The sequence below is a fragment of the Ictidomys tridecemlineatus genome, chromosome X (assembly GCF_052094955.1).
Source record: "Ictidomys tridecemlineatus isolate mIctTri1 chromosome X, mIctTri1.hap1, whole genome shotgun sequence".
Taxonomy (NCBI): domain Eukaryota; kingdom Metazoa; phylum Chordata; class Mammalia; order Rodentia; family Sciuridae; genus Ictidomys; species Ictidomys tridecemlineatus.
Window position 1 is genome coordinate 802,148 of NC_135493.1, and position 15,494 is coordinate 817,641.

General features: G+C 35.2%; 2 protein-coding genes across 3 annotated transcripts; both read left to right on the forward strand.

Annotated features, from left to right (window-relative positions):
- Nucleotides 1-1,945: 1,945 nt before the first annotated feature.
- Mtcp1 (mature T cell proliferation 1) lies at nucleotides 1,946-15,175 on the forward strand. Of its 2 annotated transcripts, XR_013431607.1 has the most exons (5): nucleotides 1,946-2,083; nucleotides 2,216-2,386; nucleotides 2,468-2,519; nucleotides 4,094-4,161; nucleotides 15,103-15,175. XR_013431607.1 is itself a non-coding variant. In XM_013366029.4 (4 exons), the coding sequence occupies exons 1-3, from the start codon at nucleotides 1,979-1,981 to the stop codon at nucleotides 2,513-2,515; spliced, it is 324 nt and encodes a 107-aa protein (XP_013221483.1). In that variant the 5' UTR covers nucleotides 1,946-1,978; the 3' UTR covers nucleotides 2,516-2,519; nucleotides 2,606-4,151. The 2 variants fall into 2 exon arrangements, 1 of the variants encoding a protein (XP_013221483.1); XM_013366029.4 differs by lacking the exon at nucleotides 15,103-15,175 and having other exon boundaries at nucleotides 2,606-4,151.
- Nucleotides 3,006-15,460, forward strand: Cmc4 (C-X9-C motif containing 4). The gene is made up of 3 exons (XM_005342013.5): nucleotides 3,006-3,072; nucleotides 4,094-4,161; nucleotides 15,103-15,460. Exons 2-3 carry the CDS (start codon nucleotides 4,104-4,106, stop codon nucleotides 15,243-15,245), a joined length of 201 nt encoding a protein of 66 aa, XP_005342070.1. The 5' UTR covers nucleotides 3,006-3,072; nucleotides 4,094-4,103; the 3' UTR covers nucleotides 15,246-15,460.
- Nucleotides 15,461-15,494: the final 34 nt, after the last annotated feature.

The window sequence follows — 15,494 nt, forward strand, 5'->3', positions numbered from 1 at the left end:
AGGATCTATGAAGTTGATATGGTCCTGAAACCCTTAACACTTGGCTTCTAGTTTAAAAAATATTGGCAACAATTATGTTTTTTTTTTGTGTGTGTGTGTGTGTGTGCTCAAAATCAAGGTTTTAACTTTTTATTTTGAAAATAGCATATACTGGATATTGTTTGTGACTTTTCTTTCCAAAGCTCTGGGAAAGAGAAGCAGAATGATTGTTATCTGCTATATGGAAAAAATGGCTTTAAAATATAGAGACTTATGTATTTTAGACAAGTTGGAAGGAAGATGAAAAGTATGAAGCTTGAAATGAACATGGTATTTGGGGGAAAGTTTATTTTGAATACAGTGGTAGTGGTGGTGCTTGCTGGAATAGGTGACAGATAGGATATAAGAATTGAAGAAGAAGAAGGAAGAAGAAATCCAATATAATTCATAAGTTTTGAGTGTACAGGATCAGGAGAGCTATTGTCAGGATTTGGTTAAGGTGAAAGAATTTCATCTTTAATGAGGAAGCACATTCATGTGAAAACAGCAGCATATGCCAGGCTCAGAATCAGATCTACTCAGGGTATGGTGAGTGAAACAACTGTGATGCTCTTAAAACCATTCCTTACCTGTATAAAAGTATTTTTCTATTTTCCTTTTTAGGAAAGAAAAACTTAACATTATTAAGGAAAAAAATAGACTCAGATTGTTATCCTTGTAAAAGAGGGCTTGGTTTAATTTGATTCATTCTTATTTCTGACTTTTTCCTGTTCTGTATCATATGAGTTCTGACATCTGGTTTGCTCTGGACAATCTCACTCTGAAGGCTCTAACAACCTCCCAAGCTATGCTACATTTTCTTTCCCACCTAATGGCCACCTAATGTGAATAGGAGGTCTTTGTTTAGTGGAACAGATTCCCCATTGCCCTATCTTCTCTGAAAAAGGTAGACCTTTACCTTTGAAACTATGCCACAATGCTGAGTTAGGACAAAAAGATTCATTCGTGCAAAATGCATTTCAAATTATTGTAAATTCCTAAAATGAGATCCCAGCCTGGGCAGAGGATTGTTATGGAAAGAGCTTGTCCTCCACCCAAATATTTTGGGAATTGTGCTTCCTTTAGATCTCTCAAAGGGTAGAGGGGCTTTTCTGGCTTGGGAGATAAAAATTTAAACCTATGCCTCAATGGGAAAAAAAATGGACTCTTGTAACATCTTGCAGCATTATTAAGATGAAACAAAGATCTAGATGGATAACTATGATTTGTTCTCACTCAGCTCTACATCACCATGATCCCTAAAGTCTCTTGCAGCTCAGAAACTCCATGAAGCTACCCTAAATATTTTTTCAAACATAGAAATCATCTTCTAGAAATGCCCAGCTGCTATAGGTAACCTTTTCTAGTGATCTGATAAATAGGTCCTTTGTCCTTAAATTTTAAATTCCAGTTTAGAAATCCATGCATGTGGTTCAGAATCTTACATTTATTAAAATGGAAACTGCTTGGAAGTGGCTTTTACCTAAGGAATATGGCATGCATATGTCCATGTTACTGACTTCCTGCCAAAATACTGCGTCGTTAGGCACTCTCCTGTGCATTCTCTATTGCTTACATTTTGTCAGACATTTCTTTGTGAATGCAAAGAATACGAGACCAGTACCTAGCCTCCTGTACTGCTTATCCTAGGTTTCCACAAAACTCACTTCGAATTCTTGAGTACTTTGCAGTCAACAGTTAGCATTACCTGAGGCTTTGCCTGAATCTTTCCTCAGTGTCACTTTTAGTCTTGCATAAAGTTTCAGATGTCCTTGGTTCTATTTAGGCTGTGCAAATAGACATCTATGGGGTTTGGTTCTGATTGATGGTTCCTAGTCACAGGGTACCTTACTCACTGGTGAGTTATTCAAACCTCAAAAGTCACACCTGTGTCCTGTGCACGGGTGCTACAGGCTTAGGTGGAGAAAAGCAGGGCTAGAATTGGAACCCAAAGCCCAGAATGGCAGGAGAGGATGTGGGGGCTCCACCCGATCACCTCTGGGTTCACCAAGAGGGTATCTACCGCGACGAATACCAGCGCACATGGGTGGCCGTTGTGGAAGAGGTAACTTTTCATTTTGCTTATTTCTTTGATTTTGCTTTCAAGTAACTTGGTTTCTAACCAATCTCAATATTCTGAAATATTTGTGTGTGTGTGTGTGTGTTTTTTTTTTTTTTAATCATTCCCTTCCATTAGGAGACAAGTTTCCTAAGGGCACGAGTCCAGCAAATTCAGGTTCCCTTAGGTAATGCAACTAGGCCAAGTCATCTTCTAACCTCCCAGCTACCTCTCATGTGGCAACTCTACCCTGAGGAGCGCTACATGGATAACAACTCTCGCTTGTGGCAGATACAGCATCATTTAATGGTACACATATTGCTTAGTCATTTCCCATTGTATTAGAACTCTCATAACAGAGTACTCTATAAACTTTTCTTTTCCTGACAGGTCAGGGGAGTACAGGAGCTGTTGCTTAAGCTTTTGCCTGATGATTAATCCGGTATGTATTTCTATTTCTCCCCCTTCCTCCCCTTCTTTGTTTTCACTCTATTCCGTTGTGGTGATTTTAATGATTTTTTTTTCCAGGTGCTGGGATTCTAGGAAGATATGCTCCTCTGTTCTGTTCAGTATATGGCAATCACTTCATCCACCACTGCAGTGCACCCACCCTTGGGCCCAGGGGGGAGGGCATGGGTTGAAAAACTCATCAAGAACACAGAAGTTTAGGAAGGGTTATGAAGAATACTGCAAGTGACACTGCAGAGAGAGGGTTATGCAGGCACAAAGTGAGTCAACAAAAGCATTTAGTAAGGATACATAACTTGAAATTGACTCCTTTGGAAATTGCCATAGAACCTTTAATGGACATCATCGGCTGGAACTGGGATCTGATGAATCCCACAAAAATCAGCACGTGCTACAGAACAGATGCCCTGATCACCAAGGACTTGGTACTGATTTAGAGAGAAGAGAGCAGCTCCTAGCAGCATCAACATCTATTTGTCGCTTATTTGCCCTGCAGCACATTCACCTGCCTTTCCTTCTCCCATCCTGTAAATATCCTAGGTTTTGCTCTGGTGTTTCCCATCCCAGTACTGACCTAATTTGTATCTATTGAGAACTTAGGGGATTCTGAAAAAAAAATATTTGCATTGATGAAATTAGCTACAAAGGCTTTTAGGCCTTTATTCTTTCTGAAATTGTGTCTTCCAATTATTAGAAGTTGCACATCAAAATTGTAGGCACTAAAATTCCTTCTTTGGTTACATATTTTAAATAAGCTGATTTCCATAAGAGCTCCACAAACTCATTGTAGCTGCTTAAGCAATAAGCACCTTTCTCAGGACATAGTAGACAAACATTGCTGATTTCTAGGAAAGGACTTACCACCTATAAAGAATTTCTTGAGTCAAAGTAGTTATAACAGTTTATATACATTAAAATATGTTTTTTTAAAGCATTGGGCTGGGTGCAGTGGCATGCGCCTATAATCATAGCTCCTGGGCAGGTTGAGGGCAGGTTGAATTCAGGAGTTCCAGACCAACCTCAGCAATATAGCAAGGCCCTGTCTCAAAAAAAAAAAAAAAGCGTCTTGGTAATGATAATCACCATGTTTTGAATCTTTACTTACTGCCTTCTAGACACTATTCTATACATTTTATATCTTTATCACATTTAGTTCTTCCATCAATCCTTTGAGGTAGGTATGATCTCATTTTACACATGAGTAGTAAGGAAAAAGGCTGAGGAAATTTAATCATTTATTAAGGGTTTTCTCTCTGAATGATACAAATGGGCAGCTGTCTAGGCCCATTGACCTGCAGCATCAGTTCCTCTGGCCCAACATTGGTTTACGATATGCAGGACAAGTACATTGAATTTAAGGATTTTTTTTCCCATGTAAAGCTATTTATTCTAACCTTAAAGAACTGGATATTATAAAATACAGTTGGTTCATCCTACACGGGAAGAGTATTTATAGTGTAATTTTTAATTGTCTCTGAAGAAAATTCCATGTAAGGAGCTTTATTTATGAGTAAAAAAGCAAAATAAAAATCATTTTTCTTGTTTTAGTTTTCTGGATATGCCGCAAAAGGATCCGTGCCAGAAACAAGCCTGTGAAATACAGAAATGTTTACAAGGTAGTATGTAAAATGCTTTTAAGATATTTTTTACTTTATCTGTAAACTGTAAGAGACCAATTATTCTTTTATACAAAAAATAAAAAGTGATATGCTCTAAGTTAGGGGTGCTCAATCCTGATTGTACATTAGAATCATCTGGAGAGCTTTAACGACTTGCCTAGAACAATTAAATCAGAATTCCTGGAGCTACGGTCTGAACATGAATCATTCTGGAGAGTTAAGCAGATTTTGTTTTGTTTTGTTTTGTTTTAAACAACGGATTAAACCCAGAGGTGCTTAACTATTGAGGCACATCCCCAGCCCTTTGTATTTTTTATTTTGAGATAGGGTCTTGCTGAACTGCTGAGAGCCTTGCAAGTTGCTGATGCTGACTTGAACCTGTGATGCTCTTACCTCAGTCTCCTGAGCCACTGAGATTATAGGTATGCACCACCATGTCCTGCATGAGATGATTTTAATGCACAGCCAGAGTTGAGAATTCCTGAGCTGAGCAAAGTTCTTTTTATTTTGTTTTTTTCCACATAAATTTTGAGGGAATTTTAAACACATGGCAACAAGAATACATACAGATGGCTGGGCGCAGTGGTGCATACCTCCAATCCTATTGATTAGGAGGCTGAGGAAGGAGGATGGAGAGTTCAAGGCCAGCGTCAGCAACTTAGCAAGACTCTGTCTCAAAAAACAGAAAAAAGAGATAGGGATGTAGCTCAGTGGTAGAGCACCCTTGGGTTCAGTCCCCAGCACTGAAAAAAAAAAAAGCCAAATAGATAATTAAAATGAAAAATTTTGGCTAAAAGAAAAATAGTGAATTTGAGTAAAACTTAGACAAAAAATGGCTGTGAATAAAAAATTCCTGGGAAGTAGTTCCCTACAATTAACACATGTCTATTATTCTAAAGAGCCAGTTTTTGCTTTTTTAAAAATATTTATGTTTTAGTTTTAGGTGGACACAATATCTTTATTTTACATTTATGTGGTGCTGAGGATTGAACCTAGTGCCTCGTACATGCTAGGCAAGCGCTCTACCACTGAGCCACAACCCTAGCCCCTCCCAAGAGCCAGTTTTTTCTCATCAAAATCTTACATATAGAGGCTGGGGCTGTAGCTCAGTAGTAGAACACTTGCTTAGCTTGCGTGAAGCACTGGGTTCAATCTTCAGCACCATATAAAAATAAATAAATGTACTGTGCCCATCTATAACTAAAAATAAATTTTCAAAAAAATATTTAAAAAAATCTTGCATACATAATATTTGCCAGATTTTATCAAATGTTGCTTTTCAAATAATACTGGATAATATGAGTAAATTTTACAACATATCTTTATATATACACAAACACACACATATATATATATATATTTACATTGCTGCTTTGTTTATAATAGTGATGAACAGAATCATATCATGCAATGATTACACAATTAAAGGTTATAAACCAATTTTTGAACCCCTTAAAATCCCCAATAAACAAAAAGTGTGATGATTATGTAGTGGTGATGATCACATGCTTAAATGTGGTAGGTTTTGGTCTAGATCTCATTCTTTTACCAAACTGTTCCTAGAGGGGTGGTGATTATAGTGTTCTGTTTCTAATTTAAAATAAGATCTAGTACAGTATTTTACATTTGATAAATTACATACAAAGTATTTTTATTTTTCTAAAGATAACCATTTAGCTCATTAAAACATTTGTTTTTGCTACTAGTTATATAGTATTTCTAATAGGACCTAGAAAGGAGTCTTCCAAACAGTTTTTTTAAAATGTTTATTTTTTATTTGTAGTTGGACACAGTACCTTTATTTTATTTTTATGTAGTGCTGAGGATTGAACCCAGGGCCTCGCACATGCTACGTGAGTGCTCTACTAATGAGCCACAACCCCACCCCACAAATATTTTTTTTTGTTTTAATTAGTTATACAAGCAATATTTATTGGTGCTTGTATTCTTGATAACTGCCATTCTGACAGTGAGATGAAATCTTATTTTTTTAGTAGAATATATTTTGACACATTATATATAAATGGAGTATAATTTCTCATTTTTCTGGTTGTATGTGATGTAGAATCACATGTCCTTATGTACATAGGACATAATGTAATAATATGTAATGTAATGTAATAATGTCAGATTCATTCTACTATCCTTCCTACCCCCAAACACCTCCCCTCTCTTCAGTCCCTTCTACCTAATCCAAAGTAATTGTATTCTTTCCTAGCTACTCCCCACCTTGAATTATCATCCACATATCAGAGAAAACATTCAGCCTTTGGTTTGGGGGGACTGGCTTATTTCGCTTAGCATGATATTCTCTAGTTTTATCCATTTACTGGCAAATGCCATAATTTCATTATTGTTTGAGGGTGAGTAATATTCCATTGTGTATATATACCATATTTTCTTTATTCATTCATCTGTTGAAGGAGATCTAGGTTGGTTCCATATTTTAGCTATTGTGACTTGAACTGATATAAACATTGATGTGGCTGCATCACTTTAGTATGATGATTTTAAGTCCTTTGGGTATAAACTGAGGAGTGGGATAGCTGGGTCAAATGGTGGTTCCATTCCCAGTTTTCTGAGGAAATCTCGATACTGCTTTCCATAGTGGTTGCCCCAATTTGCAGTCCCACCAACAATGTATAAGTGTACCTTTTCCCCCACATCCTTGCCAACATTTATTGTTGATTGTATTCTTTTTTTTTATTAAATTTTTTTTAAGAGAGAAGGGGAGAGAGAGAGAGAGAGAGAGAGAGAGAATTTTTTAATATTTATTTTTTAGTTTTCGGCAGACACAACATCTTTGTTTGTATGTGGTGCTGAGGATCAAACCTGGGCCCCACGCATGCCAGGTGAGCGTGCTACCGCTTGAGCCACATCCCCAGCCCTTGCTTGTATTCTTGATAACTGCCATTTTGACAGTGAGATGAAATCTTATTTTTTAATTGCATGCACGTTTTAAGTCATAATCCTTTTTATACTATTATTTTATTTTTAAGTGGTGCTGAGGATTGAACCCAGTATCTTGCACATGCTAGGTGAGCATTCTACCACTGAGCCACAACTGCAGCCCGTGAGATGGAATCTTAGAGTAGTTTTGATTTGCATTTCTCTAACTGCTAGAGATGTTAAACATTTTTTCACATGTTTGTTGGTCAGTTGTATATCTTCTTCTGTGAAGTGTCTGTTCAGTTCATTGGCCCATTTATTGATTGTTGTTTTTTTATTTTTTTGGTGTTAAGTTTTTTGAGTTCTTTATATATCGAGATTTGTGCTCTATCTGAGGTACATGTGGTAAAGATTTTCTCCCATTTTGTAGGCTCTCTCTTCACATTATTGTTTCTTTTGCTGAGAACAATCTTTTTTAGTTTGAATTCATCCCATTTATGATTTTTGATCTTACTTCTTTTGCTTTAGGAGTCTTATTAAGGAAGTCAAAACTTAGGCTGACATGGTGAGGATTTGGGCCTACTTTTTCTTCTATTGCACACAGGTTCTCTGTTTTAGTGCCTAAATCTTTGATCCACTTTGAGTTGAATTTCATGCAGGGTAAGAGATCAGGGTTTAATTTCATTTTGTTAGCACCATTTGTTGAAGAGGCCATCTTCTCACCAATAAATGTTTATGGTGCCTTTGTCTAGTGTGAGATAACTGTATTTATGTGGGTTTGTCTTTGTGTCTTCTATTCTGTACCATTGGTCTACGTGTTTGTTTTGTGCCAATACCATGCTATTTTTGTTACTATACCTCTGTAGTATAGTTTAATGTCTGATATTGTGATGCCTCCTGCTTCACTCTTCTTGATAAGGATTGCTTTGGCTATTCTGGGTCTCTTATTTTTCCATATAAGTTTCATGATTGTTTTTTTCTAGTTCTATGAAGAATGTCATTGTAGTATAGTTGGCATTTTAATACGAATTGCATTAAATCTATATAGCACTTTTGGTAGTATGGCCATTTTGACAAGATTAATTCTGCCTATCCAGGAGCATGGGAGATCTTTCCCTCTTCTAAGGTCTTCCTCAATTTTTTTTTAGTGTTCTTACTATTTTTTAAAGCATGCTCCTTGATTAATATATCTAAAAACACAAAAATATTCTAATTTTTAATTTTCATTAAAAAAACCATTTTATTAGTACGTTATAATTATACATATTAGTGGGATCATTGTGAGATGTTCACTCATGTATATAACATAATTTATTCAACTCTGTTCTCTAACAATTGCCCTTTTTATCCCTTCTTCGATATCCTGGTCCCCTTTTTCTTTTCTAATGGTCTCCCTTCTGTTTTCATGAGATCCCCTTTTTAATTCCTGTTTTCTCTCTAGCTTCTGCATATTATCTACTCTTGACTCTCTGAGTTTGACTTATTCACTTACTACGATGTGTTCCAGTTTCATCCATTTACCAGCAAATGACATAATTTACTCTTCTTTTTAAATTTTTTTTAAAATTGTTGACAGACCTTTATTTATTTGTATGTGGTGCTGAGAATCAAACACAGTGCCTCACACAAGCCAGGCAAGTACACTACTGCTGAGCCCCAGCCCCAGCCCAATTTCACTCTTCTTTATGTCTGACTCAAACTCCATTGTATATGTATACCATATTCTCTTTATCCATACATCTGTTGACAGACACCTAGGCTGCTTGTATATTGATATAATATGCTGAATTTAGTTCTTTCAGAATGGTATGGCTGGGTCATGTAGTGCTTCCATTTCTAGTCTTTTGAAGAACCTCCTACTGATTTCCATAGTGGTTGTACTAATTTACAGTCTCATCAACAGTGAATGAGTATTCCTTTTACCCTGCATCCTTACCAGCATTTATTACTTTTTGTATTTTTTATATTCTTAATGAATGCTATTTTAATGGAAGTGAGATGAAATCTCAGTGTAGATTGGATTTGCAATTTCCTTATTTCTAAAGATGTTGAACATTTTTTCTTATTTGTTGACCATTTGTATTTTTTTCTTTTGCAGAATGTCTATTTAATTCATTTGCCTATTCATTGATTGGTTTGTTTTTTGGTGATAATTCTTTCAAGTTCTTTATAATTCTGGATCTAAATCCTGTGTTAGAGAAGAGTAGCTGGCAAAGACTTTTTCCCATTCCAAAGACTTTCTTTTCACACTCTTTTTTTCCCCTAGTTGGCTGCATATTGCTTCATTTATTTAACCAATCAATAGTTTATCAATAAGTAATTTCCCTTTCTTTTCTTCCATTTTTCTTTCTTTCTTCATCCCCTCCTTCTTTTTGCTTGCTTGCTTCCTTCCTTCCTCATTTTTTACATTACAATTATGGAATGAATGACATCATAAGTGTATCTTGTTTGAACATAGGAATTTGTGAATCTAGAACATATTCTTTGTTGTGGAAATACTGAGGCAGAAGTTATATACCGACATTTATTTATTTATTTATTTATTTATTTATTTAGAAAAATGCTGTGAAATTTCTTTGGTTTAAAGTTATATATTTCAGATGACTATATGTTTTTTAATTTATATATGACAGCATAATGCATTATAATTCTTTGCTCTTTCATCACTCTCTTTACACTCTTAATTGTTTTCCTTGCTGTGCAGAAACTTTGACACCATCCCATTTATTAATTCTTGGTTTTATTTCCTGAGCTTTAGCAGTCCTATTGAGGAAGTCATTGCCTGCATCTATATGATGGAGTGTTTCTCCTATTTTCTAGCAGTTGCAGTGTTTCTGGTCTAATTGCTAGGCCTTTGATTCATTTTGAGATGATTTTTGTGTAGGGTAAGATGCAGAGAAATAGTTTTATTCTTCTACATATGAATAACCAGTTTTCCCAGCTTTATTTGTTAAAAATGATGCCTTTTCTCCAATGTATGTTTTGAACACCTTTGTCAAGGATCAGGTGACTGTATGAATTTGTTTTCTGTCTTCTTTTCTATTCCATTGGTCATTATGTCTATTTTGTTGCCAATATCATGCTGTTTCTTGTTACTGTAGTTCTGTAGTATAATTTGAGATCAGGTAGTGTGGCGCTTAATTGCTTTGCTATCTGGGTCTTTTATTCTTCCATATGAATTTCAGGACCGTTTTTTCTCGTTCTGTGAAGAGTGTCATTGGTGTTTTGGTGGAGATTGCATTGAATCTACAAATTGCTTTTGGTGATACGGCCATTTTAACAACTTTAATTCTGCCTGTCCAGGAACACAGGAAGTCTTTCCATCTTCCGAGGTCTTCAATATTCTATAGTTTTCATTGTAGAGGTTTTTCACCTCCTTGGTTAGATTTATCCATAGGTAGGTTGGTTGGTTGGTTGGTGTTCAGGGTATCATGAAAGAAATTTTTTCCTGATTTCCTTCCCAGCAGGTTCATTATTGGTGTATAGTAAAACTATTGGTTTTTTAAAGTGGATTTTGTATTCCTCAAATTGTTCCATAAAGTAGAGAAGGGTGGGGACTCCCAAATTAATTCTATGAAGATAGCATCACCATGATACCAAAACCATATAAACACATCAATTAAACTACAGACTGATATTTCTGATGAACATAGATAAATCCTTAATAAAATATTAGCATTTCATATTCAATAACACATTAAGAAGATTGTGTACATCATGATCAAGTTGTTGTTTGGTTTGGTTTGATTTGGTTTTGTACCAAGGTCTGAACCCAGGGACGTTTAACCACTGAGCCACATTCCCCAGCCCTTTTTATATTTAGAGACAGGATCTCACTAAGTTGCTTAGGGCCTTGTTAAGTTGCTGGGGCTGACTTTTGAATTCGTGATCTTCTTGCCTCAGCCTGCCCAGCCACTGGGATTATAGGCATATGCCACCACGCCTGTCTAAATTGGTTTTATTCTAAGGATGCAAGGATGTTTCAACATACAAAAATCAATAAATGCTGATGAATATCAGCTGACTATTGTTTGTCAGCTCCATAAGTCTTCTATTGGAGTATTTTTGGGTCTCATGTATAGAATCATATCTGCAAAATGTGATAATTTGACTTCTTCTCTTCCTACTTTATCTCTTTGATTCCCTTTTCTTGCCTAATTTCTCTGGCTAGTTTAAAAGACTATATTGAATAGAAGTGGTAAGAGTGGATATTCTTGACTTGTTCTTGATTTTAGAGAAAATGCATTCAGTTTTCTCCCATTCCCTATGATGCTGGGTTTGAGTTTGACATATATAGCCTGTATGATGCAATGGTAAGTTCCTTCTGTCCCTAGTTTTTTGCAGTGCTTTTAACATGAATGTGTGCTAGATTTCATCAAAGGCTTATTTCTGCTCCTGTTATTATGATCATGTGATTTTGGTCTTTAAATCTATTTATGTGATGAATTATATTTATTGATTTGCATGTTGAAATATCCTTGCATCCCTGGTATAAAAATAATTTGATCATGGTGTACAATCTTAATGTGGTTTTTAATGAAATGCTAACATTTTATTAAGAATTTTTATATCTATGATCATCATGGATATCGGCCTGTGGTTTTATTTATTTGACATGTTTATAAGGTTTTGGTATCAGGGTGATGCTGGCTTCGTGGAATGAATTTGGGTGTGCCCCCCTTTTCTGATTTCATGGAATACTATCAGGAACACTGGCATTATTTTTTTTCTTTAAAGGTCTGATAGAATTCAGCTATGAATCCATCTGGTCCTGAGCTTTTCTTTGTTAGAAGGCTTTTTTTTTTCTTTTTTGGTATTTGGGATTAAACTCAGGAGTTCTTAACCACTGAGTCATAACTGAGCCACATCCCCAGCCCTTTTTTTTTTTTTGAGAGAGAGAGAGAGAGAGAATTTTTTAATATTTATTTTTTAGTTTTTGGCGGACACAACATCTTTGTATGTGGTGATGAGGATTGAACCTGGGCCACATGCATGCCAGGCGAGCGCGCTGCCGCTTGAGCCACATCCCCAGCCCCCTTTTTATTTTTCACTTTGAAACAGGCTCTCGCTAAGTTACTGAGGTTGACTTTGAACTTTGGATTCTCCTGCCTCAGCCTCCCAAACTGCTAGAATTACAATGTGTCACCAAACCTGCCTATTAGAAGGATTTTAATTGCTGGTTTAATTTCATTACTTTTTAGGTCTGTTTGGATTTTCAATCTTTTTGATTCAGATTTGATACCTTGTATGTGTTTAGAAACATGTGCATTTCTTCTAGATTTTCTGATTTGGGGAATGTAAGTTTTTAAAGTAGTCTTTGAAATTTCAGTTTTCTGTGATGACATCTCCTTTTTCATTTCTTAATTTTATTAATTTGGATCTTCTCTATTTTTGAGTAGTTTACATAGGGCTTATCAATCTTGTTTATCTTTTAAAGAACCAACTCTGTTACATTGATCCCTTGTATTACTTTTTATTCTCTATTAATTTCAGCTCTTAATTATTTCTTTCCTACTACTTATTTGAGAATTGATTTGTTCTTGTTTCACTGGGACCTTTGAGGTACATCATTAGGTTATTTATTTTGAATCTTTATGATTTTGTTAGGGAGGCATTCATAGCTATAAATTTTCCTTTTAGAACCATCTTCATAGTGTTCCAGTTTCTGGTTGGTTTTATGTCTATTCTCATTCAATTCTAGGAATTTTAAAATTTCTCCTCAAATGTCACCGGTTTCATCTGTTACTCAAAAGTTTATTGTTAAATATCCATGTGTTTATATAGTTTCTACAGTTTCTTAGTATTGATTTCTAATTTCACTCCATTATCTGATAAGATTCAAGGGAATATATCAATCTTTTTTTAATATTTGCCAAGACTTGCTTTATGACTTAAAACATGGTCTATTTGGAGAAGGTTCCATGAGCAGCTGAGAAGAAAGTGTATTCAGGTATTATTAGATGAAATTTTCTATAAATTTCATTTAGGTTTCTAGTATTTTTTTTTTTTAGGTTTAAATGATCTATTTGTTGGTGAGAGAGGTGTGTTGAAATCACCCAGTATTTTCATGCTGGGGTCTATCCAAGTCTTTATACCAAAATTAGTGTCTGCATTATATAATTAGGTGCACCAACATTTGGGGCATAAATATATACTATCATATCTTCCTGTTGGATTATTCCCTTTAGCAGTATGATCTTTTCTCTTCTGGTTAATTTTGACTTGGAAGTTTGTTGGATGAGAGTAATTTGTTTTGACTCCATTCACATGGTATATCCATTTTCATCCTTTCACTTTCACAGTGGCTGTCTTTGCCTGCAAGGTGAGTCTTTTGCAAACAATATATAATTGGGTCTTATTTTTTAACCCATTCTGTCTCTTAATTGGAGAATTGAGACCATTTTCGTTCAAAGTTATTATAGAGATGCTTAATATTTCTTACCATTTTGATTTTTAATATTTTGGTTCTAATTCTTATGTGGAGCAAAGTCCTTTGTAAATTGACTCATTTTAAAACTAGTCTTCAAGGCAGGGGAAATTGCTCAGTGGTGTTTGCTTAGCATGTACAAGGCATTGAGTTTGGTCTCCAGCACTGCAAGACAAAAGAAAAGAGTAAACCAGGCTTCACTGAAGCTGCAACTGACCACTCTCTTTTTTAAACCAATTTGGTAGAAGGTGGTTTGAAAATACAATTGGAATTCAGGCTGCCAGATTCAGCAATTCACTCAGTATGAAAAGTGAATTTCTTTTAAAGCATATTTGATGTTATTTGCCTGTTTAGCTTCAATTCAGCCTCTTAGTATGACCAAATATTAGAGGATTTTATTTTTTATCAGCAAATGCTTATTGCCAGAACAAATAAAAAAAGCTATAGAACTACCTGAAAATTGGCTTTTTGGTAATTTTCCCATTATTAAAGTAATAGATAGATGCTCTTGAAATTATAGAAACAAGTAAAGGAGAAATGGTTAAGGATTCCCCAAATACCCACCACCTAAAGAAAACCCTTATTTTGTTTATCTTGGTTCCTATTATGATGGAAGCACTATTTTATAGTCTTTTAGATTATTCTAAAATGTTGATGCATAAAACCATTTTAATTTTTTTAATTCTAATTTGCTATATGGCAGCAAAATGCAATCATTTCATATTACAAAAATAGAGCACACTTTTTCATGTCTCTTATTGTATACAAAGCATAATAGTATCATTTTAGTCATACTTTATTCTCTCCAACTTTAATAAAAAAGGAAAAAATGTGGGCTTTTAATTTTTTTGCTTATAATTTCTTCTCCTAAATAAATCTTTATATGATTTGAAGTAGTAACTCAAAAGGACAATAAGACAATAGGAGAACAAGAACCAAGTTAAAAAGTTGGTTCCACACTCTTGGTGCAATATGAAACAATGAAAGCAGAAAAGACTATACACTTGCTAGATGTGAAGGGCTTTACACATGGTAAAAAATTTAATCCTTTCACACAAGATGGATACTACTATGATTGCCCTTTTTGAGCTGGAAAAATAAGACACAGAAATTATGTAACTTGTCCAGGGTCACATAACTAGTAAGTGGTATAGTTAACTTCCATGCAGCTTCTCAGATTACTTGCAGCTGACATAAAATCTTTGGTCAAGTTCTCCTTACTTAGGGACTCTGCAGATGTGTTCTGTGAAGAGCCAAGCAGATAATATTTTAGGCTATGGAGGCCATAAGGTCTTTATGTGGGTCCTGTACATTTTTCTATTTTATGATATTTCCAAGAGATCAGTGACTACCAATACTAATAATAACCACTGCCTTAGAAGAAAGATAATCTATTAACTCAATAGTAAAAGGAAATGATATACTAAAAGTTTTCAAGTACTTTGTACATCATACTTTTTTTTCCCTAATTGACCTATTGACAGGTATCTAAATCAGAAAGAATTTCATTGACTTAGATATGTCTTTTTTCTTCCAGTTCCATAGTTAGATATTAAGTGCCGATCTTTGTACCTTCTCAGCCATGTGAGATCATGACTGGGGTCTCCCTGTCTATTTTGCAGCCAACAACTACATCGAATCAAAGTGTCAGGCTGTTATCGAAGAACTGCGTAAGTGTTGTGCTCGATATCCCAAGGGAAGATCTCTCGTCTGTTCAGGATTTGAAAAAGAAGAAAACCAGACACTGAAGTCTCCAGCAAAGTAAAGTTCTGCTGAAGAATTAATTAAATGCTGCTCCATGTTTCTACCAAGCACATTTTATTTATCTTCCTTTCTTTAGGCCAGGTAGCAGCAAATAGCAAAAGAAAAATCAACTGTAAGAGCTAGTGGAATATGCCATCTATGCAGAACAGACGATTTAAGACATGTGTAGAATGTCATAAAATTGAGCTGCTAAAATAAACCTGTTTAAGTGAAAAATTTTGGCTTGGTACTAAGTGTATTTTAAGGATCT

Excerpts from the sequence above, each read along its gene's own strand:
- Mtcp1 (XM_013366029.4), top strand. The coding sequence starts at position 1,979 with ATGGCAGGAGAGGATGTGGGGGCTCCACCCGATCACCTCTGGGTTCAC. Across the intron at positions 2,084-2,215 it reads GGGTGGCCGTTGTGGAAGAG|GAGACAAGTTTCCTAAGGGC; the intron begins GTAACTTTTCAT and ends CCCTTCCATTAG. Across the intron at positions 2,387-2,467 it reads AGATACAGCATCATTTAATG|GTCAGGGGAGTACAGGAGCT; the intron begins GTACACATATTG and ends TTTTCCTGACAG.
- Cmc4 (XM_005342013.5), top strand. The coding sequence starts at position 4,104 with ATGCCGCAAAAGGATCCGTGCCAGAAACAAGCCTGTGAAATACAGAAA. Across the intron at positions 4,162-15,102 it reads AATACAGAAATGTTTACAAG|CCAACAACTACATCGAATCA; the intron begins GTAGTATGTAAA and ends TCTATTTTGCAG.